General features: G+C 25.6%; 1 protein-coding gene across 3 annotated transcripts in view; it reads left to right on the top strand.

Moving 5' to 3' along the window:
• Positions 1-24013, top strand: part of LOC101234357 (uncharacterized) — a 90839-nt gene extending 66826 nt beyond the window's left edge. For all 3 annotated transcript variants that reach the window (XM_065798210.1, XM_065798209.1, XM_065798211.1), the window contains 9 exons: positions 2710-2888; positions 8309-8536; positions 8805-9026; positions 9233-9400; positions 18512-18749; positions 19700-19897; positions 22452-22520; positions 22793-23022; positions 23308-24013. In XM_065798210.1, coding sequence (XP_065654282.1) covers positions 2710-2888; positions 8309-8536; positions 8805-9026; positions 9233-9400; positions 18512-18749; positions 19700-19897; positions 22452-22520; positions 22793-23022; positions 23308-23424 — 1649 coding nt within the window. In that variant the 3' untranslated portion in view covers positions 23425-24013. The remainder of the gene's footprint in view (positions 1-2709; positions 2889-8308; positions 8537-8804; positions 9027-9232; positions 9401-18511; positions 18750-19699; positions 19898-22451; positions 22521-22792; positions 23023-23307) is intronic.
• Positions 24014-26562: the final 2549 nt, after the last annotated feature.

Raw genomic sequence — 26562 nt, 5'->3', positions numbered from 1 at the left:
TTAACACCAAGGGTTATATGAAAAAAAAGCTCTCTGCATTGCATATCTGTGTTTAAAATACAAAAAAATTTTTTTTTTTTTTTTTACTTTTTATATTATAACTTTATTTTATAATTCTGTAATATTTATACTTGTATTTATAAAACTAAAAATCTGCTTTACAAAAAATCAAAAGCTTGATATAGTGTCAAGTAACTTATACGATAAAGTTGACAAGTTGTAGACTAACTAATCTTTTAGTCAAGTGTTCGCTATTTTTATAGTTATATAATATTAAGCTAAATTACCCATAGTATTTTTTATTAAAGCTTAAATACCCAAATATAAAGCTAAGTATAAAGCTATATAATATCAAGCAAATATATTACTAAAATATTACCAAAAACAAATATCAAATATCACAAAGCAAAAATAAGCAATGAAAAAAATAAAATAAAATGAAAAGTCAATCTGAAATTTGAACTTTGTCTTTTTTAAACCATGTAGTTTGTACAAGAATTTTTTATTTTTCTAATAAATATTCAAATACAAAGAAGAAATTAAATTGGTTTATATTTATGACAAAATTATACTTTAGCGAGAGCTATAAATTGCCCCTGTAAACCAATTTAGAGGAGTATGTGAGAGAGCTAAAGCTCTCACTTCCTGCCTGATTATGATTAACATTTTAAACAAAACATTTAAAATATATTAAATGTTATATATTTTCCTAGGCTTAAACACATTGTTTAATTAAAGTGTCTATATCAACTTAAATAATTTTTAGAAAAGGTTTTGTAGAAAAAGAGACTTTAATGGTTATTTCTATATTGCTGAATGTTTTAAAAGTGTACTTTTTACTTTTAAAAAACAACTTAATAACAACTTGACCTGGGAAATTAAAGTTACTATTGACCTGTGAAGTTTGTAAAAAGGAAAAGTTTACCAGTTACCCATAACAGAGCATCTGTTGCATGGAGAACAACTAATAAAGTTTATCATATTACATTAATTAGCCATTTTAGGCCTGGAGAGTTACCAATGGAGAAATGATATTTTAGTGAGAGAGGGGTTGCCAAATTCAACTTTTTCATATATGCTTTCTCATGCTAATTTTAAATTACATGATTTTTTTTTCTTTTCTAATTTATAAATATTTAGTCTTTGACTTCAATTTTAACAAAAGTTTTTACTTTTTATTTTGGCATTTATTTATTAAATTAAATGTTCCATATTGCATTCACTATTATTAAAAATAAAGTAGAAAACATGTTAAGTAATTTACTTTTGATTTTTTTTAATAAAATATATCATGTAATTGGTAATTATAAATAACACAAACAGTTAAATATAATATTAACATTATATATAAAAGATTTTATATATACAAACTAATTTTGGTTTACATCTATGTCAGCCTAATAAATGAAGAAGGGATTGAAGGCTGATCAACGGAATTTTTCTCCTCACCCCTAAAGTCTGTTCCTAGAAGGTCTTTTACAAGACAGCAAGCAAATGCAGTCTTTTAAAAGACAGAGCAAATTTGCCTAATGTGAGTATATTTATCAAGACACCATTTGTAGGCTTTACTCAATACCAGGGGTATTTTAAGTCAAAGTTAACTTTTCCTAGCCTTTACCTAGAAAAGCAATCCCTATGAGGAATCAGGACATGGGGCAGGTTGTACATGTTATCAGTAGCAGGGTGACCATGATGATTTTGATCTGATCTAAATGTTTTCTTACTTTGTTGTTTGCTAAAATGCTAAAATCTGTTCACTTTTTGTGTTACTTTTTCAGTAATAATCAGTTTTTTGGTCTTAAATTCAACAATAATAACAATAGATTCAACTTGCTTCTCTGCGCAGTGGCCTTGTTCATCAAGGTTTGTGTTTCGGAGCTATAGAGTTGAGAGAGGGTTGTAACTACAACTAAAAGTAGCCTCCTTGACTCTAGTGGCCTTCATGGCCTTGGGGAAGTGAATTAAGATTTAAAAAAATAAACAGTGTTCTAGACTATGCTAATGGATTTTTGTCTTTTTTTAGTGGCAAAAATTCATAGGAATAACATTATTTTCAGCTTTTTATCTAACTTTTTATCTTCTATTGAGGTTACAACTCTAAAACTCTGTTTAATGGTTTTGAAGTTTGCTGTTAGTAAGGTTTGTGTAGGGTCTTATAGAGACTAATTCTACCAAAAATTATTATATATCAAAGTATCAATAGTGCCATAATGTCATTAGATATTGTTCCTGATAGTGTTTTAAGTTCATAAAGAGCTTTTTTTATTAATTAGGTTTACTTAGTAGGACTGAGGTAACTCTGTTGCACATTGGGTAAACTTTCGTTTAGTATGCAAAACAACATTAGGAGAGAAGACCACTCTTCAGTTAACTTTATTGATAAAAAGAAGAAAGTAACCAAATAAATGCAAGTAGACTTTTTTCGAAAAAATAAAATTTAAGTATTGTGGACTTTTACCACGATATTGCTTGTAAAACATTTTAAAAGATGTTGGAACCATTTTTGATAGATATCTCTGATACTATTGTATATATGATGTAGCACATATATATATAGTATATATGATTTGATATGTATAAAAATCAATCAAAATGAGATCGATAAATTGTTGTAATTTAATTATAGTTATCCTCTAATTCTAAATACATTTTAAATGTGGTTCATTCTAATAGAATTTTTATCTTGAATTTTTAAACTTACTTTTACAGTTTGTATTGGTGGTCCATCTACTCTTCAGAAGTGCAAACAAATTCTTAAAGTTTGGGTGACATGTCCAAAGTGGAATAAGTGCAAACGACTTGTCAAAGATACTCTATGTATTGCTAAGTGTAATGCAAAAAAGGTTTTGCTTGAAAAAAATGCTTTAAAAAAACGAAACAAAATGGAGGTTTTTGTTATTATTTTTTACTTTCAAATTTATATATATATATATATATATATTATATATAATATACAAATATATTATATATATATATATATATATATATATATATATATATATATATATATATATATATATATATATATATATATATATAATTATATATTAGTAGAAAATCACTTAACAAAAATTTTTTCCACTTGACACTGTTTCATCAACAAAGATTCATCAGAAATCTTTGTTGAATTTCTGATGAATCTTTGTTGATGGAACACGGTGTCAAGTGGGAAAAATTTTTGTTGAGTGATTTTCTACTAATATATAATTGCTCTGTTCTTTTAAGAACATTGAGCACTCTATTGTGTAGAATACTTTTTAAAGTTGTTTAAATATATATATATATATATATATATATATATATATATATATATATATATATATATATATATATATATATATATATATATATATATATAGTTATATATATATATATACAGTAACATCCAAAACTAATCGGACAAACACTTTTATTGTTATATTTTCTCATTAAGCTAACATTTTTAAATGAAATTGCGCGTAAGCGTGTCAAATTATACTACAATATGAAAAACAAAACAAAAATTCCCTTTTGGGAGTACTTACTCAAAATTTTTCTAAAAAAAATGGAAATGAATGGCTCAAAGGTAATTAGACAAACTAAATTCTAACAACGTTGATATAACTTACACTGTTTTAGCTTCTTTTTCTGAAGGCAGATTTTTATAAAAATATTCAATGATCAATAATTTGCAATGGGACATAATAAATATTTAAGCGAGGCAGTGAAAAAGTTGATTGTACAAGGATCTAATAACAGTAAGACTGTGCAACAAACTTCAATAGATATCAACATTCCGCAATCAACTTCCAAGTTTCAACAAAGTCAGGATGCCCGAAATCAACAACTTTTTGCCAAGATAATGTTGTAGGAAGGTTGTCAAAGGCAGATCCGCGCAAGAGTGTTAAAGAAATTCATAGAGAACTTACAGTCTCATCAAATTTCTTCCTCTTATGCAATAGTAAAGCGTCGCTTAAGACAAAACAACCTTTTTGGTCGTCATCCTGTTAAAAAACCTTTTTTTTCTTCAAAAAATTGTAGAGCACGATTAAAATTTGCTAAAGAACATCTAAATTGGGCAGCAAACCAATGATCGAAAGTACTATGGAGTGATGAGTCATGTTTCGTTCTGATGGTATTGAATATGTTCGACGTCTAGACTTGCAAGCCATTGGTAAATAGAACAGGTGGATGGCTCACAAGTTTAAGTGGCTGGATAGCCAGCTAGCTACTAAAAAAAAACACAAAACTAGCTGTGGCTGGCATATAAAGAATGAGGCTGGCTAGCCAGCTGAAAGTGGAAAATATCTTCTCTTGTTTTTAGTTATTACTAAATTTATAACACACCCCTAAATTATTTCACAGCAAATTAATGTTTTCGTGTATAAAAATAATCATATTAATATTAGTTGGGTCCAGTAAACTTCTGCAAGAATTAACAATCAATCCAGCAGTTAAAAACATGGATTCTACTGCTACACTACTTGATGGAATACATAAATGTTCATTCGCCAAACATGCCAGATAGGGAAATTTTTTATGGTTACTTTTCCAAAACACCACAGGATCTTTTTCTTCTTCTGTTGGCAGACAATTAACATAATTATTTACTTCCCTTGCTAGTGTTTGATGTTTACTTTGATCATGATTTGGTAGCGTAGTTTTTATTTCTAGAAGCAGTAATTTCTTCGCAGTTGGATGATTTTCTAAAACATAATGATTTTAATTGAACATCATAATGGTTTTATTTGAACAACATAAACATTTAATTGAACAACATTTTTGGTCAATTGAATGTTTGTTTAATATTTGATTAATTAAAATTAGTTTTATTATTTAACATTTTTATTTTATTTACATCATAACTTTTATTTATTTAGCTTACCATCTTATTTTATATTATTTAGCTTACCATCTTTTAGTAGTTTATTGTCATTTTTATCAACTGCATTGTTAAATGCTGAATTTGAATTTGAACTTTCTGTAAAACTTGATAAAGTCTCTAAGAATATATCATTTGCATCATTATTTGGAAAGATGGATTTAACTGCTGGATCTAACAAACATGATAATTTGGCTGTTTTTGACAGTTTCAGACCGAGTCAAACCATGGAAGTAAAAATTATTATATTGCCATGGTCAAACGAAAAATAAGCGCAAAAATGAAGAAAGCACAACAAAATTCATAAAAATCAGAGGAAAAAAAAAGGATTGAGCGTAACATTATGGTTTTAAAAAATAAAAACTGACCATTTCAGCTATATTTTAGCGGCGGCTGCATTTTGAATAAGTTAGTGGCTATTAATAAAAAACCGGCGGTAGTTGGATATAAACTAAATTGGCGGTAGCAGATAAATAGAGGTGGCAGCTACCAAGTCTATCGACGTCCAATAGGTCTTTGAAATGATGTTAAGTACCAAGTTCCTACAGTAAAGCATGGTGGTGGTTCAGTAATGGTTTGGTCTCAGCCATGATTGAGTAGGTCCAATCTATCGAGTTCAAGGCATTAAAGACCAAAACATGTATAAAGGAATAATCAAAGATATAATGCTGCCACATGCAAAAGACAAAATTTTGTGTGGTTGGACTTGTGGAGACCAACACCACAACGATCCAAAACACACCTCCAAGCTAGTCTCGGAATTTTCAACTCAAAAGAAAGTTCGTATTTTGGAATGGCCGTCACAATCTCCGGACCTGAACCCAATCGAACATCTTTGGGAACATATTGAGAGAAAAATGAGTGTTCGGAAACCATCTAATCAGCTTTATTTATTTGAGTTGATTAAGCGCACTTGGGAAGAAATAGCAATTGATGTTTTAATTAATTTGGTTGTTTCAATGCCACATAGATGTAATGCTGTCGTTGTGGCAAAAGGTTTTCCCACGAAATACTAGCATTATGCACAGATTATATACCTTATGTAACAGAATATAAAACTATGTAACATTATATATATTATTTAACAGATATCTTTATAAAAAATGCCTAATATTTATCCTTTGTTGAGAAAGTTTTTTTTTTAAACGACATATTTAGTTTGTCCAATTACTTTTGAGTCAATCATTTGCATTCTTTTATTAAAAGTTTGATTAATTACTCCCAAATTTGGATTTTTGTTTTCTTTTTCATAGTTGTCGTACAATTTAATGTGCTTAAGCAAAATTTCATTTAAAAATGTTAACTCGATGAAAAAATATAACCAAAAAGGCGTTTGTACAATTACTTTTGGACGCTACTGTATATATATATATGTATATATATATATATATATATATATATATATATATATATATATATATATATATATATATATATATATATATATATATATATACATATATACATATATATATATATATATATATATATACATATATATATATATATATATATAAATATATATATATATATATATATATATATATATATATATATATTTAAATTTATATATATATATAAATAAATATATATATATATATAAAAATATATATATATATATATATATATTTATATATATATATATATATATATATTATGTATATATATTTAAACAACTTTAAGATGTATTCTACACAATAGAGTGCTCAATGTTCTTAAAAGAACAGATTATCAATAAATGTTCATCAGATTTCTGATGAATCTTTATTGATGAAACACAGTGTAAAATGGAAAAAATTTTTGTTAAGTGATTTTCTACTAATATATATATGTATATATATATATATATATATATATATATATATATATATATATATATATATATATATATATATATATATATATACATATATATACAGTATCGGACAAAACGAGTGCAACCAAATAATGCTAATTTAGTTTCTTTATATAAAAGTGCTGCATTTTTTCAATTTAGAGAAATAACTATATAACTGTTTAGAGACAGTTCTTCAAGTTTTATTCATCACAAAGTTCATTATTTGAATTATAAATATTACACGAAAATTAATAAATTAATCAAAAGTATTAAAAAAAGTTGATTTCCTTTTGGACAAAACAAAATGCAACTCGACAAAATGTTGACCAAGCTGTATTTTGCTATCAATATTTCGTGGCGAATCCTTTGTTGTCGATCACAGCCTTGCATCTTCAAGGCATAGATTTGATCAGGTGATCAATGAAACTTTGTGGAATCGCTGCCTAGGCCTTTTGGATTTGTTCAAACAGTTGATCCTTATTACAAACACCTTCACAAATAATTCTGCAGTTGACGATCTCCCACAGGTTCTCGATAGGGTTGAGATCCCGAGATTGAGGCGGCCAATCCATCACCGATAGGTGGTTGTCTTGAAACCACTGCTTGACTACTTTTGCAGTGTGTTTCGGATCGTTGTCTTGCTGAAAAACCCATTTTATTGGCATATTCCATTCAGCATGAGGTAACATAACATCATAAAAATTTTCTTTTTTCTAGGTCCATTATTCCATCGTTTCGATGTATTGGACCTAGACCGTTAGCAGAAAAACACCCCCAGACCATTACATTGCCTCCACAATGCTTCACGGTCTTATGGCAGTAATGTAAATTGAGGCGTTTTCTGGAAACTTCTGGATACTTCCTTTAATTATTAAAAAACTTCCGTGACGTTGACACGGACCAGACTTAAGAAAATGAAACAAACCAAAAAAGTTGCACTTGTTTTGTCCGCTGCAAAATGACACTTGTTAACGAAATTCTGCCTGTGTGCTGTCTTCTGTCAGCTGATTGGTCATGTCATGGCATGCTATGACTCCAGACTCCTGAACTGTAGTATAGTTTGCTTCGTTTTTAAGACATGTAAAATTAGGAACACTTTTTAGTATTGTTCGATGTTGGTTGCAAATGTTTTGTCCAATACTGTATATATATATATATATATATATATATATATATATATATATATATATATATATATATATATATATATATATATATATATAGTATATATAGTGAAAACTAAATAATTATTAATATATATTTCAAATACATAACTAAAAGTTTCACGCAATAGCAATCATCAGATGTAACAACATATATATATATATATATATATATATATATATATATATATATATATATATATATATATATATATATATATATATATATATATAAGAATACAAAAGAACTATGTGCCCATAGTTCTATTGTGTTCTGCAAATTTCTGTTATTGAAACATTAATACACTTTTTTTGACATTTATTAATAAATAGAAAAGAAATAAGATAAATAATCAGAAAAAAAAGTTAATTTTTTTAATGTTTGGATTATGTTAAACTTTTGTTATACAAACGGATGATGTTTTTTTTTAAATATAATTCGTTTAGATTTTGTTAGATTCTATTACAAGAACAAAAAAAGCACTAAGTTATGCTGAGGAATTAGTAGAAAAATCTAAACGACTGATGAAATCAACAAAAAGAGCTAGCATGGAAATAGAAAAGGCTGCATCTGCAGGTAGACAAGCTATGTATGCTGTGGCTAAATTCACTAAAAAACATTTGATACTAATCCATGATATTTGTTTCAACACAACTCTAGAACAAGCTGAACAGGTTTTTACATTTTTTTTTTTTAATGTTGATGTTTTGTTTTGTTTTTTTACTTTTTAACTGATTAGAAAAATTTGAATTTGTTTGTTATACATGATATAGTATGTTATATGATATAGTATATTTTATATATAGTATAGTATATGCTATGTATGATGTATATTTTATATATAGTATAGTATATGTTATGTATGGTGTAGTATATGTTATGTATGATGTAGTATATTTTATTACATATACTATAGTATGTGTGCATACATTTATACTGCAGGGATGCTTTGATTTAAATATTGATGTCAAAATTGGAGATGTAAAGCGTGTTAAGTTGGAAACTCCTGTGTGCATGGATGGAAATTACGTTAAAAATATTGCAAGGTCTATTGCGGAGCAACTTTTTCCTGGACTCACTTCTATAAAAGAGAGAATTGCAAAAGCTCGCCAATACATTTATGAGGTCAGAAAAATTAAGGATAACTTAGAAAACTATGTTAAGGTAAAGTTCACTTTATTTGCTTGTATTTACTTACTTAAATATAAATATTAGAAGAAACTATATACTCTTTTTACTTTTATTATTTAAATGAATTCCATTGTTGTTTTTTATTTGAATATTAATTTTAAAAAAAGAAGTTATCTTAACAAAATGTCATTTTTTTTTTTTTTTTGAACATGATTTATATTGAAACCATGATTTTTTAGGAAACAGAATCTAAAGAACACGAAATAGAACATGATGAAAAAGTTGATTTTTCAAATGAGGAAGATGAAGATAATCATTTAGATAAAGAAGTTGTTCAAAGTAAATTACCCAAAAATGATTCCAGAATATCTCATATGGTATCTGATAAAAAAGTCACAACAAATATGGTGCATAAAATTATTTTTTTTAGTTCCTAGTAAATTAAGTTTTTGTAATATTTTATATTATATATATATATATATATATATATATATATATATATATATATATATATATATATATATATATATATATATATATATATATATATAGTTTTTGATATTTTATATATATATATAATATGTTATATATATATATATATTATATGTTATATATATATATATATGTATATATATATATATATATAAATATATATATATATATATATATATAACATTATATAAAAACAATATATAAAAGAGAGTGTAGTTTTTGCGCAAGCTTTTAATTTTTGCATGAGGTTTAAATTTTTCTAATCACTAACAGCATTTAGACACAATAAGTTTATTTAATTCATTTAAATTTCATATAAAACACAAACTTAATTTCAATTTATGCAAAAAGTTTATAATAAAATTTATTTAATAAAAGTCATTTTCTTATAGACGATAATATGAAAATGTTTTAAAAATAAAAAAGTAAAAAAATAAAAAGTTATATTTTTTTATTAATGTTTATTTTCCATTTAAAAAAAAAAAACTTTTTTTTAATAGCTTTTTTATAACAGGTACTTGATACCTAATTAAAATATACTCATTTTAAAAGTTGTTTAAAAAGTTACTTAAGGAATGTAGAAGTTGATTAAAAAAGTTATGCATCATAAAAGTATATGCTATTGTTTATATATATATATATATATATATATATATATATATATATATATATATATATATATATATATATATATATATATATATATATATATATATATATATATGTATATGTATATGTATATATATATATATATATATATATATATATATATATATATATATATAAAAACATAAATATATAAATTAGTAAAGGCACTAATCAAATCCTTTCTTTTACAGACTGTTTCTCTTTCTGTAGATCCATTAGGAAGAATTTTTAAATATTAAAAAATTCAAATTATAGAAAAAATATTTCACAGGAATTTAAGAATTGTCTGTTATATAATAGCTGTAGTTATTTTAGTTAATAATAAGTTACAATAGATATATTATTTCAAAGAATTAGTTGTAAAAAGAATTCTTCAAATTTTAGATGATTTAGTTTGTTCATTCCATTTTTTAAAAGGAACTTAATTTGATTGCTACATTTAGAAATTATTTTAGATTTTTTGTTAAGTATTCTCGATTCAAAAGGGTAATAATTAGGTTTTTTATAAGGTTTTTAAGAAAAATTGCAGCCCTCAAATCTAAAAACAAGTTCTTATTTCAATTAATAATAGAATAAATCATAACTCTTTTAATGAAAATATTTTCAACTCCTCTAAATGCGTGTTTAAAGATGCTAAATAAAGCAGATTAAAAATAGTTGACAACATCTTGTATGAAAGTCTAAATAACTTATTTATAAACTTCAATAAAAACGATTTTTCTCAAAATTTATTATTTAAATATAATGTTTTTATTATTTTTATGAAATCTCAATCTTAACTACAAACAAATGGCGATTTTATATTTTAATGACTTCTTGAAGGTCTCTCTTGTTTTTTTTTTGCTTATATTTTGTGTTTAATTTTATTATGTCAGTATAAAAAATGGCTAGTATTGATGGCAATCCATTGATACTAACCCATCAAAACTAGCCTAGAAAGTCTAGTCACATAAATTATTTTAACTATTTGTTCAAGCACAATGGATACTTATTCAGTTTTAGAAAACTATCATCATTATACAGTGTTTTAACCAGCCTCTTTACAGTCTGTTTACCATTTCTATCTGTATGTAATGAGGGACTTTTCAAATGTAGAGGCCCTTTTCCTTAATTTTAGGGGACTTTTTATTTTATTTTTGTTTAAATTAACCCTTTATCCAAAACATTAAAAACAATTTAACTAACACTAAATTATTTTCCTAATTAAAAAAAAACAGCCATAAAATCTATATCCTTGTTAACTCACCTGGCTAATACATTCATTTTTCCTAAACTTTATATTAAAATAGTCATATGTTCAAGGGTAATCCATAACATTGGAACCTCCTATTTTTATCCATGATACTAAAATGAAAATTTGGTAAAGATTTGAGATGATTTAAAGCATTTGAAGATGTTTTGCAAGATCCTTAAACAGACAGAATTATTATCTTAAAATTTTTTAACAATCATTTTTCAAGTAATGTTCAATTTTTTATAGTACATGAATAAGAATGGTTGTAATGTGCAATTTAAAAAAAAAAAAATTTTTCTACACTAATACATATAAATTATATAAGTAATAGACATAAATGTAATATACATCAATGTTATATATGTAATAAACATAAATGTTATATATGTAATAGACTTAAAAGTAGAGATATAGTAGTTAAGAAGTAGCAAAGAAGTAGGTATAAAGTAGTAAATTAAGTAGTTTTTTTTTTTTTTTCTATTCTTTACAAAAAGTAAATAAAGTAAATATATCTGAATAATTTTCTGCTGACATAAAATATGTCAGACATTTTCTATCGACATATTTTGACATAATTTTATGTCTAAATTATTTTCTGCTGACATAAAATATGTCAGACATATTTTCTGTCGACATATTTTGACATAATTTTATGTCTGAATTATCTTCTGCTGACATAAAATATGTCAGACATATTTTCTGTCGACATATTTTGACATAATTTTATGTCTGAATTATTTTCTGCTGACATAAAATATGTCAGACATATTTTCTATCGACATATTTTGACATAATTATATATCTGAATTATTTGCTGTTTGATATTCTTGAAGAAAAAATCAATCTAACAAATTTATTGCGCATTTCAACTTAATTTACAGAGTTAAGTGAAAATAGTTTAACAAATTTGTTGCTTTTTTGCAATCAATTATGCTTCATAAAACTTTTACTTTAAACCCTATAAGCAAACATCAGTTGTTTCATAAAGGTCTTTTTCTGCCCTTTTTAGCGATGTATCATTTGATAGTATTGACTTATATTGGCATTTATTGACTTTTCTTATTGATTATGACTTATTTATTGATTATGACTAATATTGACATTGATAGTATTGACTAATATTGACGTTTGATAGTATTGACTAATATTGACTAGTATTGAGGCATCATTTGATAGTATTTGATAGTATTGATTAGTATTGATTAGTATTGGCGCTTTCCCTTATTAGAATGTATAAACCATCTCAAGCTGAGTTTTTATTACTGAAAGTGGTTTTTATTAGTATGACTAAACTTAAAATTATTTCTTCGATTAAAATAATAATAAAAAAAAAACTTTTTCAGTTATTTTTAATTATTAGTTGATCCTGAAAAAGATTTCATTATGAAAAATTGAATTCAAAAGATTCTATGAAAAAAACGGTTCACAGAATTTCAAAAAATTTGTGCCAAATTAAATTCATTTAAGCTGAAGAATTTGAAATATTTCACAAAAGTTATATTCAGCTCATTAAATTCATATTAAGAAGACTAACCGGTAATAATTTATAACTAATTATGAATAATATACTTTTAGTTATAATAGTTATGATTTATTTAACAATAAAATAATGGACAATTGCATTATAACTGCATAATTAACTGCCATAAACTTGCATAAAATGTTTTGAGTGAAATATATATTGGAATAATTATTTTTTTCGTTTTCCTTACGATTTAAAGTCAAAAATGGAGAATAATTTGTTGAATGAATCAACTATTAGTTAAAAATAACTAAAAATGTTTTTTTTTTAATATTATTTTAATCAAGAGAATAATTTTAAGTTTAGTCATATTAATAAAAACCATTTTCAGTAATAAAAACTCAGTTTGAGATGGTTTTTACATTCTAATAAGGGAAATCGCCAATACTAATCCATACTAATCAATACCATCAAATACTATCAAATGATGCATCAATACTAGTCGATACTCTCAAATGATACATCGCTAAAAATACTTTGTCAATACTATCAAATGATACATCGCTAAAAAGGGCAGAAAAAGACCTTTATAAAACAAAAGATATTTGCTTATAGGATTTAAAATAAAAGTTTTATGAAGCATAACACAGGTCAACAAAAACAAAATTTTTTTCTGGTGCCAAGAAAACAATTTGTTTTTTATGTAGGATTTCTTATTTTGATTTCAAATATGCAACTCATTTTTTACCATCATGTCAAGTTGTAAAGATATTTGGGTTCAAATCTTTAGAATTTGGGGTAAAGTCCCTAATATTGTCAAAAAAAAAAGTTGTTCAAAAGTATGTCAACCTGAGTCTCAAAAGAAGCGTATTTTCATAGAGATTTTAAAGATGTTATTCGTTTGTAATAAAAATAAGTAATTTGTGTATTATTGCTTAAAAACATTTTGTTGACATTTTTTTAAGAGTCTTTAGCATTTTTTCAAATTTTTATGTTTTCTAAAATCTCTATACTATCTTCTAAAATATGCTTTTTTTGAGACCCAAGTTAACATACTTTTGAACAACTTCTTTTTTGACAATATTAGGGACTTTACCCCAAATATTAAAGATCTGAACCCAAATATCTTCACAACTTGACATGATGGTAAAAAATGAGTTGCATATTTAAAATCAAAATGTGAAATGCAAAATGTGAAATTTTTTTTGTTGACCTTCAATTATAATTGATTACAAAAAAGCAACAAATTTGTTAAACTATTTTTACTTAACTCTGTAAATTAAGTTGAAATGCGCAATAAATTTGTTAGATTTGTTTGATTTTTTCTTCAAGAATATCAAACAGCAAATAATTCAGATATAAAATTATGTCAAAATATGTCCATAGAAAATATATCTTACATATTTTATGTCAGCAGAAAATAATTCAGACATAAAAATATGTCAAAATATGTTGATAGAAAATATGTCTGACATATTTTATGTCAGCAGAAAATAATTCAGACATAAAATTATGTCAAAATATGTCAACAGAAAATATGTCTAACATATTTTATATCAGCAGAAAATAATTCAGACATAAAATTATGTCAAAATATGTCGACAGAAAATGTCTGACATATTTAATGTCAGCCAAAAATAATTCAGACATAAAAATATGTCAAAATATGTCGATAGAAAATATGTCTGACATATTTTATGTCGGCAGAAAATATGTCGACAGATCTGCCAGACATATTATGTCGTAACAACTCTGATAGAATGTTTCAACTCTGCCAACATTGACAAAAATAATTTTTTTCTTTTTCATTTAAATTCTCTCTAATTAAAAGTTTTAACAAATTAAACTGCTACTCTAATTAAAAGTTTTAACAAATTAAACTAACTTTTATATCTTATTAACCATAAATTCTGTATAATTAGCATAACTGAAACTAAACTAAAAAATGACATCCTACCAACTATCCCATTAAATCTTACTGTTTATGTTTATGAGCACACTCCAACAAAATTTTATTTTGGAGGAGCTTTACTTAATATATATCTAATACGTTAATTTACAAACCTCAAAACGATCTTAATATGCTTAAACCAAAATTTTTAGAATCTGTGTTTGTGGAAATCACCTTTCCTAAAAAATCAAACATCATTATTGTTTGTATTTATTGCCATCCTAATATGGGCGTTTCAGAGTTTAATATATTTTCACTTTTTGAAAAGCTATCTATGGAAAAAAACTTAACTACTTTTTTAATGGGTGATTTGAATGTCGATCTTTTATTAGCAAACTCAGATAATTCTGTAATTTTTAGACACCACTGCTTTAAATAACTTTCTTCTCTTTATTTCATTACCAACAAGAATCACAAACGCTCCAAAACTCTAATTGATAACATATTTTCTAATGCAACTTCTACAAATATTTTTGCCAGTAATTTTACTTCTATGGTATCAGATCATTTATCTCAATTTTTAATACATCCATTTTATAGAACCAAAATTAATCCTCATATAAGCTGGATTTTTTTGTCAGATTTTAAAAAAAAAAATTGTGAGGAATTATGTAGTGATTTCTCAAAAATTAGCTAATGTAATCCATGTCGACGAAGGTAAGGCTAAAGTCATTTCAAGAGTTTTTCACAAGTTTCAATTCTCTTTTAGATAAACATGCACCATTAAAAGAAATCAGCAATCGCTGCTTATCAAGGGGTCTCAAACCTTGGATAACACGAGGAATCTTGAGATTAATTAAAATACAAAATATAATATTTGACAAATTTCTTAAAACAAAGAATCCTAATAACAAACTCAATCTAGAAAAATCTTATAAAACATAGAAACTTACTTGTTACTCTTACCCGTCGTAGTAAAAAATCGTAGTAAAAAAGAATTACATTACTCTAAGTTCTTCTCTGATAATGCCAAAAATTTGAAATCTACATGAGATGGTATTAGGAATCTTTTAAACATAAGTTCAAGAGTTAACTCATATCCTTCCTGCTTATCTTCTAACAACTCCATGATATACGACCCCATTAAAATTTTGGAATCTTTTAGTTCATTCTTTATTTCAGTTCCGAAAGAATTACAGGAAAGATTCACTCATCCAATACTGACTTTAATAAATATCTTAAAAGTCCTAATCTTAAATCATTATTTATATAACCTACAGACAAAAACAAAGTATTATCTATTATTCATTCTCTTAATGACAGCAACGCTGCAAGACCTAAAAGCATTCCAATACCTATTTTTAAAACTCTTGCAAACTATATCTCTCCTGATATCTTTTAATCTGTCATTCATCACCAGTGTGTTCCCTGATATCTTAAAAACTGCATCTGTTATCCCAATTCATAAAAAAGATTCAAAACTTGAATCTAATAACTACAGACCAATTTCATTATTATCATATGTCAGCAAACTTTTAGAAAAACTTATGTATTCTTGTATTTTCAACTTTTATAATTTTTCAACTGAATAATTCTGCTTGTTTTCATATTTGGCAGTTTGGGTTTCACTCAAATCACTCTACTTCTCATGCTCTAATTCGCATTATTGAAATGATTTGTGGTGCAATTGACAGTGGTTCCTGTGCTTTTGGTGTATTCATAGATCTTCAAAAAGCTTTTGATATGGTTGATCACAACAAAAGTTAAACTACTACAGAATACCTGATATTGCTAATCATTGGTTTTCTTTATATATTTGGAATTGCGCTCAGTTAGTTTCAATTAATGGATTTGAATCCACACATAAAGTTATTAAATATGGTGTTCCACAATGTTCCATTCTTGGACCGTTATTGTTTTTATTATATATAAATGATTTATCTTGTTCATTAAAAAATTCTATTGTACATCATTATGCTGATGATACCAATCTTATATATATCAACAAATCACTTACGACACTTTGTAAAAAAGTTAATAAAGATCTTCATCGCTTATGTAACTGGTTAAATAGTAATCGTATTTCATTGAATGTCAATAAAATGGAATACATTATTTTTCATTCCCCTCAAAAAACTATTGATAATATTAAAATTAACAGAAAAAAACTTTTTCCGTCAAAATATATTAAGTATCTTGGAGTTTATCTTGATGAAAACCTATCTTGGTATATTCAACTGTATCATCTTAAAAAAAAACTTACACAAGCTAACAGTATGCTTTCTCTAATTCGTTACCATGTTCGTACCCAAACTCTTTGAATGATTTATTCTTATTTATTCTCTTCTCACATTTGCTATTGTCGTATTCTTTGGGGTCAAAAAAGTAATGTTTTACTTAATAGCATTCTAAAAATTTTCTAAAACTCCATGATCTTGTAAAGTTTTACAATTGTCTTTTTGTGTTTGACTTTCTTTAAAATAAGCTACCAAACTCTTTTTTAAATTTTTTTATTAAAACAAATAAAATCCATATTCATCACACCAGGAATACAAAAAATAGTAAGCTATACCCTTCTTTTTTCAACACAATTAAATATGGTTAGTTTTCCATAAAACAACAATGTACTTCCCAATGGAACCAGTGTATTCTTGTATTAATAAAAAAACCTAAAAAAAATATCCCCTTGTTATGGATTATTTACTACTCAACAGAATTCAATTTAAAAATATACTGTTGGAGTGAATTTCTTTATAATTTCTCTCTGTACTGTAGTTGTCTTTGATATATAACTTCTTTAACGAACAAGTGGTTTGGTTTTTGCTTTATTTGTTATTTATCTATATTATATTTATTCATTATTGTGTTATTGTTGCTACATTTTATGTTATTATTATATTTAATTATTATCTATGATATGTACATACAATTTATATTGTATTATAATTATTTTTAATATTATTGATACTTTATTATTGTTGTTATTATTTTGTATTACTACTATAATTATTACTTATCATCATTATTACTTGTTTAACAATCTTTTCGATGTAATTTTTTATTGATATGGTTAAATTAAAAAAAAAGAAAAGTTAAATAGAGTCATTTAAGATGACACTATTTAATGAGATACCATCTTAAACCTTTACTCAACCAAAAGCCCCAAGGGTACTTTAAGAAGTTGTACTGGATGTTACCAGTAACAGGTGATCATGACGATACTGATTTTGACTTTTTTCGATGAAAAAAAGAGATGCAACTTAAAGATTCTTTTTTTAGTGCAGTCAACACAAATATAAACACAAATCAGAATTAGTGGTTCTTTGAAATACTTGTTAATATGTGTGGTTTCCAATACATGTAGAAATGTAATATAACAGTTGTGTGATTTTGTTGTTTAACAATTGTTGATAAAATTTTCTTTTTTCTTATAACATAAACTTTGTTGTATAATGTGAGACTTGCTGCAAAATGTTTCCTCATCCAAAGTTGTTGTACAAGTGTTGCACAACATTTTTACAGCTATTGGAAACCGAGCTATAAATTGTAGTATATTACATTTTTTTATGTTGTCTATTTTTTTGTTTGTTTGTACAGCATTTTTAGCTGTTTTAGTTTGTTTGTTGATGCTTTTTATTATATTATTTTGTATGTTATTATGTTATATTTTATATTAATTTTTTAATTTGTTTGTTGGTGCATTTTTGTTATATTGTTGTATTAACTTTTTTATATTAATTGATAGATTGTTGTTTAAAAATTTCCATGAATTTTTTTTTATTCAACCAAAGGACAAAAGATTTTCAGCTCTTCAAAGTACGCCAAATGAAAAATATATTTATCATCAGCTGTATAGTTGTTCACCAAGAGTTGTGGTTCGTGATGATGTTACACTTGAGGTTTTTGAAAGTGATTCTGCATGGGCTTTTTCACAAGATGATTCTCCTTTTACACAGATACTAGAGGAAGATCATGATTCTACTGTTTACTCTAACAATCATTCTTCAAAAGAAGATGTTCCACCATTGGGTAAAATTTTTTTCTAATTTTGCTCATTCTCCTGTTGATACTAATAAATTTTATGAAGTATTATTTAAGTTCTAAACAATATTTTTTAACCCATGTTTGTTTTGGTTTTACCTTAAACACCTGTTACTTGTTTTAGCTTGTAACATAAAAATGTTTGTATCATAACTCATACCTTGTTGTTTCAATCATATCTTGTTGTTTTTTTCCATACCTTGCTGTTTCAATTAAACCTTGCTGTTTCAGTCATACCTTTCTGCTTCAATCCTACTTTGTTGTTTCAATCATACCTTAATGTTTTAATCATACCTTTCTGTTTCAATTATTCCTTGCTTCTTCAATCATGCCTTAGTGTTTCATTTATATCTTGCTGTTTCAATCATGCTTTACTGTCTAAATTATATTTGCTGTTTCAATCGTACTTTACTGTTTCAATCATACCTTGTTGTTTCAAACATACCTTGCTGTTTCAATCATACTTTGCTGTTTCAATCATACCTTGTTGTTTTCATCAAACCTCGCTATTTCAATCATACCCTGCTGTTTCAATCATACCTCGGTGTTTCAATCATACCCTGTTAAAAATAAATGATTATCATGATGCTCTTATTGGTGTCTACACAAAGAGTGTTTTTTTTTTAGATTCACAAATATATAAATATTCAACGTAGATAAATGAAAATATAAAACGTAAAAAAAATTACACGTATATTAAAATATGTTAAATTATTAAAATAAACACGCAAAAAAGTTTAAAATATGAAAAAAAGGCTAGTTGATTTATAAAAAAAAGGTTATTTTTTTTCATTTATATATTTTTTGCTATAAAAAAGATAGTTAAGATAATAATTATGGAACTAAAAAATACAATATTTTTGTTAATAATATTTTTAGTTTGTGCTAATTATTCATAATTTGTAAGAACATAAAAAATTAAATCCTCTGTCATATAGATACTGATATGTTGGAAGACCAAGATGATCCAAACAAATGCAGTCAAACAAAAGGGTTGATTTCAAATTATGCAGTTGTATCAGATGCTGTCAGTTTGTTGCTCAGCAAGTTGAAAGAAGAGAAAAAGCAATTTTCATCTGAGGCAAAGAAAATTCTTTTTCGAACTAAACTTGCTGAAGAAGAAATAATAGCAAACTGTAAGCTTTTTATAAAAAACTTATTTTTTTGTAAAACTTTTTTTTTCTTTATTTTTTTACATTTAATAATTTGTTTTTATGTTATAAAAATGTTATATATATACATACATATATATAAATATATAAATTGATTTTAATAAAAAAGGCAGCATATAATTATTTTTTAAATATATTTTGATATTTTGTTGACCTATTGTGGTCAGCGTCATCAGGTAATGAAAAAAACGTTACAAAATAACATAAAACCAATCGTTTAAAAAAGAAGACATTAAAAAGTGTAAAATATACAAACCAATCAAATAATATAATAGTGACATCAGTTAAATTTTTGTCAAAATTGGTCTCTAAGTTTTTGTTTTCACATTATCCCCATCATCTCTATTTAGAACAGTTTGCCCAATACCTATCTCATGGCAAATTCTTGCTTTATTTATATCCAGGGATTCTCTAACTTTTCTTATCCTGTATTCTGGAATGACTGCCAAGGTTTTAGGATTCAGCCAATCAAAAGTACTATGGCATGTTCTTGAATGTTTCGTGGCTCCAAAACTCGACCATTTTTGATTTTTACAGGCTCTTTGGTGTTCCACACTTCTTGAAATGATATTCTTTTTGATCTCACCAATATATATACTTTCGCATGAGCAATTAAGCTCGTAAACACCCGGATTCGAGTTCGGTGGTAGTTTTGTTCTGTTGCTGCATAGTATGTTATTTAAATTGGGAGGTGAAGTAAATATAACTCTGATGTTTTGTTTTCTATCAAAATATATATAAAAAATAGTTATACCCTGCTTTTTGTATTAAAATCAATTTATATATTTATAAACATATCGTATAACAAGAAATGATTTTAAAGATTTTATCACTACTCTTTACGGCAAAGAGATTTACAATGAAACAAAAAAATACATACATATATATGTGTGTGTGTGTGTGTGTGTGTGTGTGTGTGTGTGTGTGTGTGTGTGTGTGTGTGTGTGTGTGTATACGTATATATATATATATATATATATATATATATATATATATATATATATATATATACGCATATGTATATATATATATATATATATATATATATATATATATATATATATATATATATATATATATATATATATATATATATATACAGTAGTGTGCAAAAGTAACCGGACAAGAGCATAACTTGAGATAACTTTTGAATGAAAAGTCCAATTTCTTTCAAATTTTCACTGAAATGTCAAAAAACGATTACAAATCTAAAAACAAATGAATTTTTACTAAATTTAAGCAATCTTATCTTAAAAGTTCATTTAATTAAATTATGCGCGGGCAAAATTATCCGGACAGAAATAAAAAAACTTAAATTAGATTTTTTTTAAACATTTTCAAAATTGAAAATGCTTTATTTTAAAGTAAATTGCTTTAGTACTTTGTTGGGAAGTCCTTAGCATTGATTACTGCTTGAGAGTGACAAGGCATTGAGTCCACCAGCTAATCACAACAATTTTGATTTTTCCTCATTCTTGTTTCAAAGTATTCAATAAATCATGTTTACTTGTTGGTTTTCGACCTGAAATTTATCGATCAATGAGCTTACATAGACATTCAATAGAATTAAGGTCAGGACTTTGCTAAGGCTATTCGATTAATCGAATTTCTTTGGTTTTGAAAAAGTTTTTCACAAGGGTTGAAGTGTGCTTTGGGTCATTGTCCTGCTGAAATATCCTTCCTTGAGGTATTTTGTCTTAAACATGTGGTAGCATAACATTCTTAAGTATACAAAAATATGTACAAAGTACATATTCTTGTTCATTTTTTACAAGTTTTCAATTTCACTTTGTTAACAATTTATTGAGAACAACATATAAATATATTCAGTATGTAAATGTTATTAATGAATATACTATACTAAGTCAAGCAAGACTGTTGGTCTTAAGGTGAGACATCTTTGCTTCTGATAGTAGATATGTTGTAAATAAGGCAATGAGAAAACACCTGCCAAAATGTTGATATACATTCTGTGAGAAAGCTTCTTTACTGTTGTTAGACATGCTGTGAGAAAGTCCTAATTGTTAATGTTAGTAAGTACGCTGCAAGAAATTAATTTATAAGAAATAAAACTTGAGTATGTAATAAAAAATCAATCAAATCAAATCTAAATGACCTTTATAGAAGATAAATTACAATACAAAGATTATGTAAATTATTTTAAAATTAAATAAATTTTTACTTAAAAACACTTTATAACATTTGTTTAAAAGATCTCAATAAATAGAGAGAAAAATCTGTTTTACGAAAGAAGTTTAAAAAAAAAGATTTATTTAAAAAAAGAAGTTTTATAAAAATGAACAAAAAAAGTTAGTTAAAGTAATAGTAACAATTTTTATATAACGTTATATATAAAGACACAATAATATAACTTTATCTAAATTTTATTTATATCAACATCTAAGTTTTTATAAGATTTAAAAGATTTGACATCTAAATTTTTTGATAATTGAAAACTTTATAATTTTAAAAAAATATGTTAAAGTATTCTGAACATAGAAAGTTTCTAATATTACAGGTGCTCGGGAAAATATTAGCCTTAAGAGGCAAGAAGATGCCATGTTTTACATATACAAAGTTAAGAACGGTAACAAATTTTTGTCTATTTTTTTTTATTGGTTAAAGTATATTAAAATATAAATACCAAGTTAAAATTTTATAGGTAAAATATATATTGTAATATGAAAATATATTGTAAAATTTATAAAGTTAGATTAAAAAACATATATATTTATATAATGTAAAAAATAAATTATAAACCCTTTAAGATAATAAAATTGAATTAATAATATAAAGTTTAGAGTTTTTTTAAAAGACTTTTTGTCTAATGTTGTCAGTTTGATTTTTTTCTATGGAAAGGTACCGCAAAATGGATAAAAGATGTTCAACATCAAATTGAGATTCAGGATAAGGAGAGTTTACGTATGTGGAGAAGGTCGTTTTCTGACATCATTAAAAACAACAAAGGTATGGATCTCCAAAGATTTCTCGACACTTTGAAAATGGCTACAGAAGCTGCTAAAAAAAGACACTCTATTCCTACAGCTGCAAACGACAATGTGGTTCCTAATCTAAAATCAGCTTCAAAGGTTTTTGTTAAAGAATAATGATATTACATTTATAATTAGTTTTAAGTAACATTTATAAATTATCTCTATAATAAATTTAACATTAAAATTATTTTTATTTATATACTACTTGTTTTATTATCATTATTTCACTTTTTTACTTTATGATTTCTTTACTTACTGTCACTCAAAATTTTTTACTAAAGTTTTTTTCACGTATTTTTTGCGTATATATTTTTTACTTATTTTACTACACTATTTAAACTTTTCTATTTTTAACATTAATTAACGATCTTCTTACTATAGATTGTTGCAGATTTATTGGCTGGTGAGGAGGCGTCGTTGAGTTTAAAACGATCTGCTATCAAAAAGTTGCATAATAGTGTCGCCATTTTAAAAAAAAGAATTCCATGTGCGACCTAAATTTGCAAATTATTTTTTTAGCTGGTTATTCGAGATCGATTGTTAGGTACACAATTGTATCGTGATGATAATTGTTTTATACGAATCATGATTTGTTTGAAAGAAAACTTATAAGGAAACGAAAATATACGTTTCTGTTTGAAAGAAAACTCAAAAGAAATAACTGTTTTAAAAGAATGAAAGTTTAATTTGTTTGAAATCCTTAAACTTGTGATTAAAATATTGCTTATTATTTCATTACGGAGAGGGGTATATGGGAGGGTTGGAGAAACAAACAACCGCTGTAAAATAAAATCTAATGAGCTAAAATATTTTAAAACTCGTTTTCAGTGTTTTGAAACTTTTTAACGTCTGATAAGTAATTGGTTTATAAATTACCCAATTGTAAATTTTTCAAATTTTTGACAGCATTGAAGTATTTTTGACAATATTAAAGTATTCTTGACAACATTGAAGTATTTTCGACAGCATTGAAGCTTCCCAAAATCAAACTAATTACTTAAAAAGCATAATAAATTGGTTTTAATATGTCATATATTTGGTTGAGTTTTGTGTTAAAATTTTAAATATATAGAAATAACTTTAAAAAGTTTTTGCTTTAGTAAAATCTTAACGGGAAGCAGAATAAATAAAGAGAAATAGGCATTAAAAGTCGATACATTTTTCATTTTATTTTGATTTTTTTGTTATTATTATTATTTAAAAATATGTTATCACGCTGCTTGGGGCGCTTCATATAGTAGTTAAGAACCATATGGAAGGTAGAGAAACATTTGTATAAACCGAATATAAGCGCAGATAAAAGTAAGTACTCAGATTAAAAAAAGATTTTTATAATTTGTAACAAACTTATTAGCTACTAGAAAAAGGGGAAAGGGCAAGAGGTGGATGGGCTAGATTTAAAACGTAGCTGCTTAAAAAGGTATTCTCAAAAAAGTACTCTTCACAATAAGAGGAGGCAAGTTCAAAATATTTTGTATACATAAACGTATTCTTACGTTGCATACGTAAATATACGTATTATTTAAGTATGCCCTAAAATATCCTCAAGGTTATATACACCAAAAGAAAAAGAATTGCTTAGCAACCTCTGCAAACAAGGAATATCTTTTTATTCGCTGGTTTTTACATCATTTGGAATTTGTGTCATACACCCTAACTATTGTTGCATACAGTACTTTTATGAATTAAATTTAATTCCATTTATTGTTTGTTCATGTTTACATTTGTTAGTCATTATACAGCTTTATATAACCAATAATAAAAATAATAATATAAACTTACAATGATAAGAAATATAACAAATATAAACAAGGTATTTAAAAGAAGATCACGAGGATCTTGTTGTCAGAACTTTAAACAAGCATTTAACAAGGATAAGATAAACAAAATATTAATAAACTTTTACAAAACTGCAAAGTAAATAATCTACGTATCTGAAGAAAGATCAAGAGGATCTTCTCATCAGAATTTCATATAGGCGTAAACCAACATATAAATTACATAGAACCAGGGCTGTCGGAGTCGTGAATTTTTCATATATTAGAGAAAAACAAAAACTTTTAATTATCGCGTAATATTTTTTAAAGAATTCAAAGAGTTTTTCAAAAATTTTGCTTTGGAGTCGGATTCGTACTCGGAAGTTTTTAACGACTGGAGACGGAGTTGGTACTTTTTTTTTACGACTCCACACCCCTGTTTCACCCCTGTTTCACCCCTGGATAAGAACAATAAATAAAATAAGCAGAAACAAACTTCTATAAACGTAGACATATAAACAATAAAAAAGTAGACCAAAATATATTTTCAACTTTTACTTCTAATAATAACTCAATAAATTATATAATGAAAGAATGAGGTTTTTTAGTTTATTTTTAAAAAAGCAAAAATTAATAGGTACTTCAAAATTGAAATTCGTCAAAACAGTTTTATTCCACAAGTGTGGCGCTCATTAAGTAATACAAAATTGATTAAAGTTTGTTTGACAAAAAGATTCATTTAAAAAGTTATTATTTCTCAAAATATATTTACTGATTGGTTTAAAAGTAAAAAGATCTTTGAAAACGGCCACTTGGTGTAGTTAAGGAAATTTTAAAATATAATAGCGCCTGTGAGATATTTTGTTGACTACGATATATTTTCGTTAAATGGTCAGGTCTGTGAATTAAGAAATAACTAAAAAAATTAAAATGATAAATTTCGCGGTATCATAAAATATAAATGTTTTATAGCAAAAAAACCCAAACCAAAGATTCTTTTTTTAAAAAAAGAATAAAAATCTTCTTAAAATCACAATAGCTTGTCCAAATTTGAATAAGACTTTAAATTAATACGTTTTTTAGGTGAAATGAACATTACAGTTTAACAATATGATCTGTTCTGATCGTTTATAGGCAATTTTTCTTAATTATAAGTTTTTTTTGTTCGAAATTCTAGTAAAAATAAAGTTACATTAAGACTTTCTTATTGTGGTAGATTCGTGATTTATATAAGATCCCCATGTTTTTAGAAACTTTTGTGCTCATATAATCAATACGATGATTCCAAGTAATGTTTTCATCAAGATAAACACCTAAAAATTGTGTAACAAAATCTCTTTTTATTTCCTTTTGATCGATAAAGATTTTAGATAATTTTGATTGCAGAAACTGCTTTTTTGTTATTGAATGGAATAAAACCCATTTTGTTTTATTAGAATTCAGGGTTAACTTATTACACTTGAACCAATTAGATACATGTCTGAGTTCTTCGCTCACTATTTTAAAAAGTTCAGCGATATCATTGTTAGAAAGGAATAAGTTTGTATCATCTGCATACATAATGCTTGTTAGTTTTGAGGCTTTATTCAAGTCATTTATATAAATTAAAAAAAGGGTAAAGCTAGTTCATTAAAAACGCGTAGCACAAATTTTAAATTAAAACCAAGATTACCACAAGAATTATTTTACTAATTTTTTTAGGCTAATTTCACTAAACAAAATTGATACTTTTTTTCGGGAATTTTTTTAAAGGCAAGATGAAGTTATTCTTAAAAAAAAATGCTAATTATTCTATCTTATATTATTATATCTTATTTATATCTTAGGCTATTTCAAGTCGCTTAAAAAAAGCAACGTCCGCCGACACCTTGTGTTTTGC

The sequence above is a fragment of the Hydra vulgaris genome, chromosome 05 (assembly GCF_038396675.1).
Source record: "Hydra vulgaris chromosome 05, alternate assembly HydraT2T_AEP".
Lineage (NCBI taxonomy): Eukaryota > Metazoa > Cnidaria > Hydrozoa > Anthoathecata > Hydridae > Hydra > Hydra vulgaris.
The sequence above is the reverse complement of the archived record's forward strand: the minus strand, read 5'-3'. Positions and strand labels throughout refer to the sequence as shown.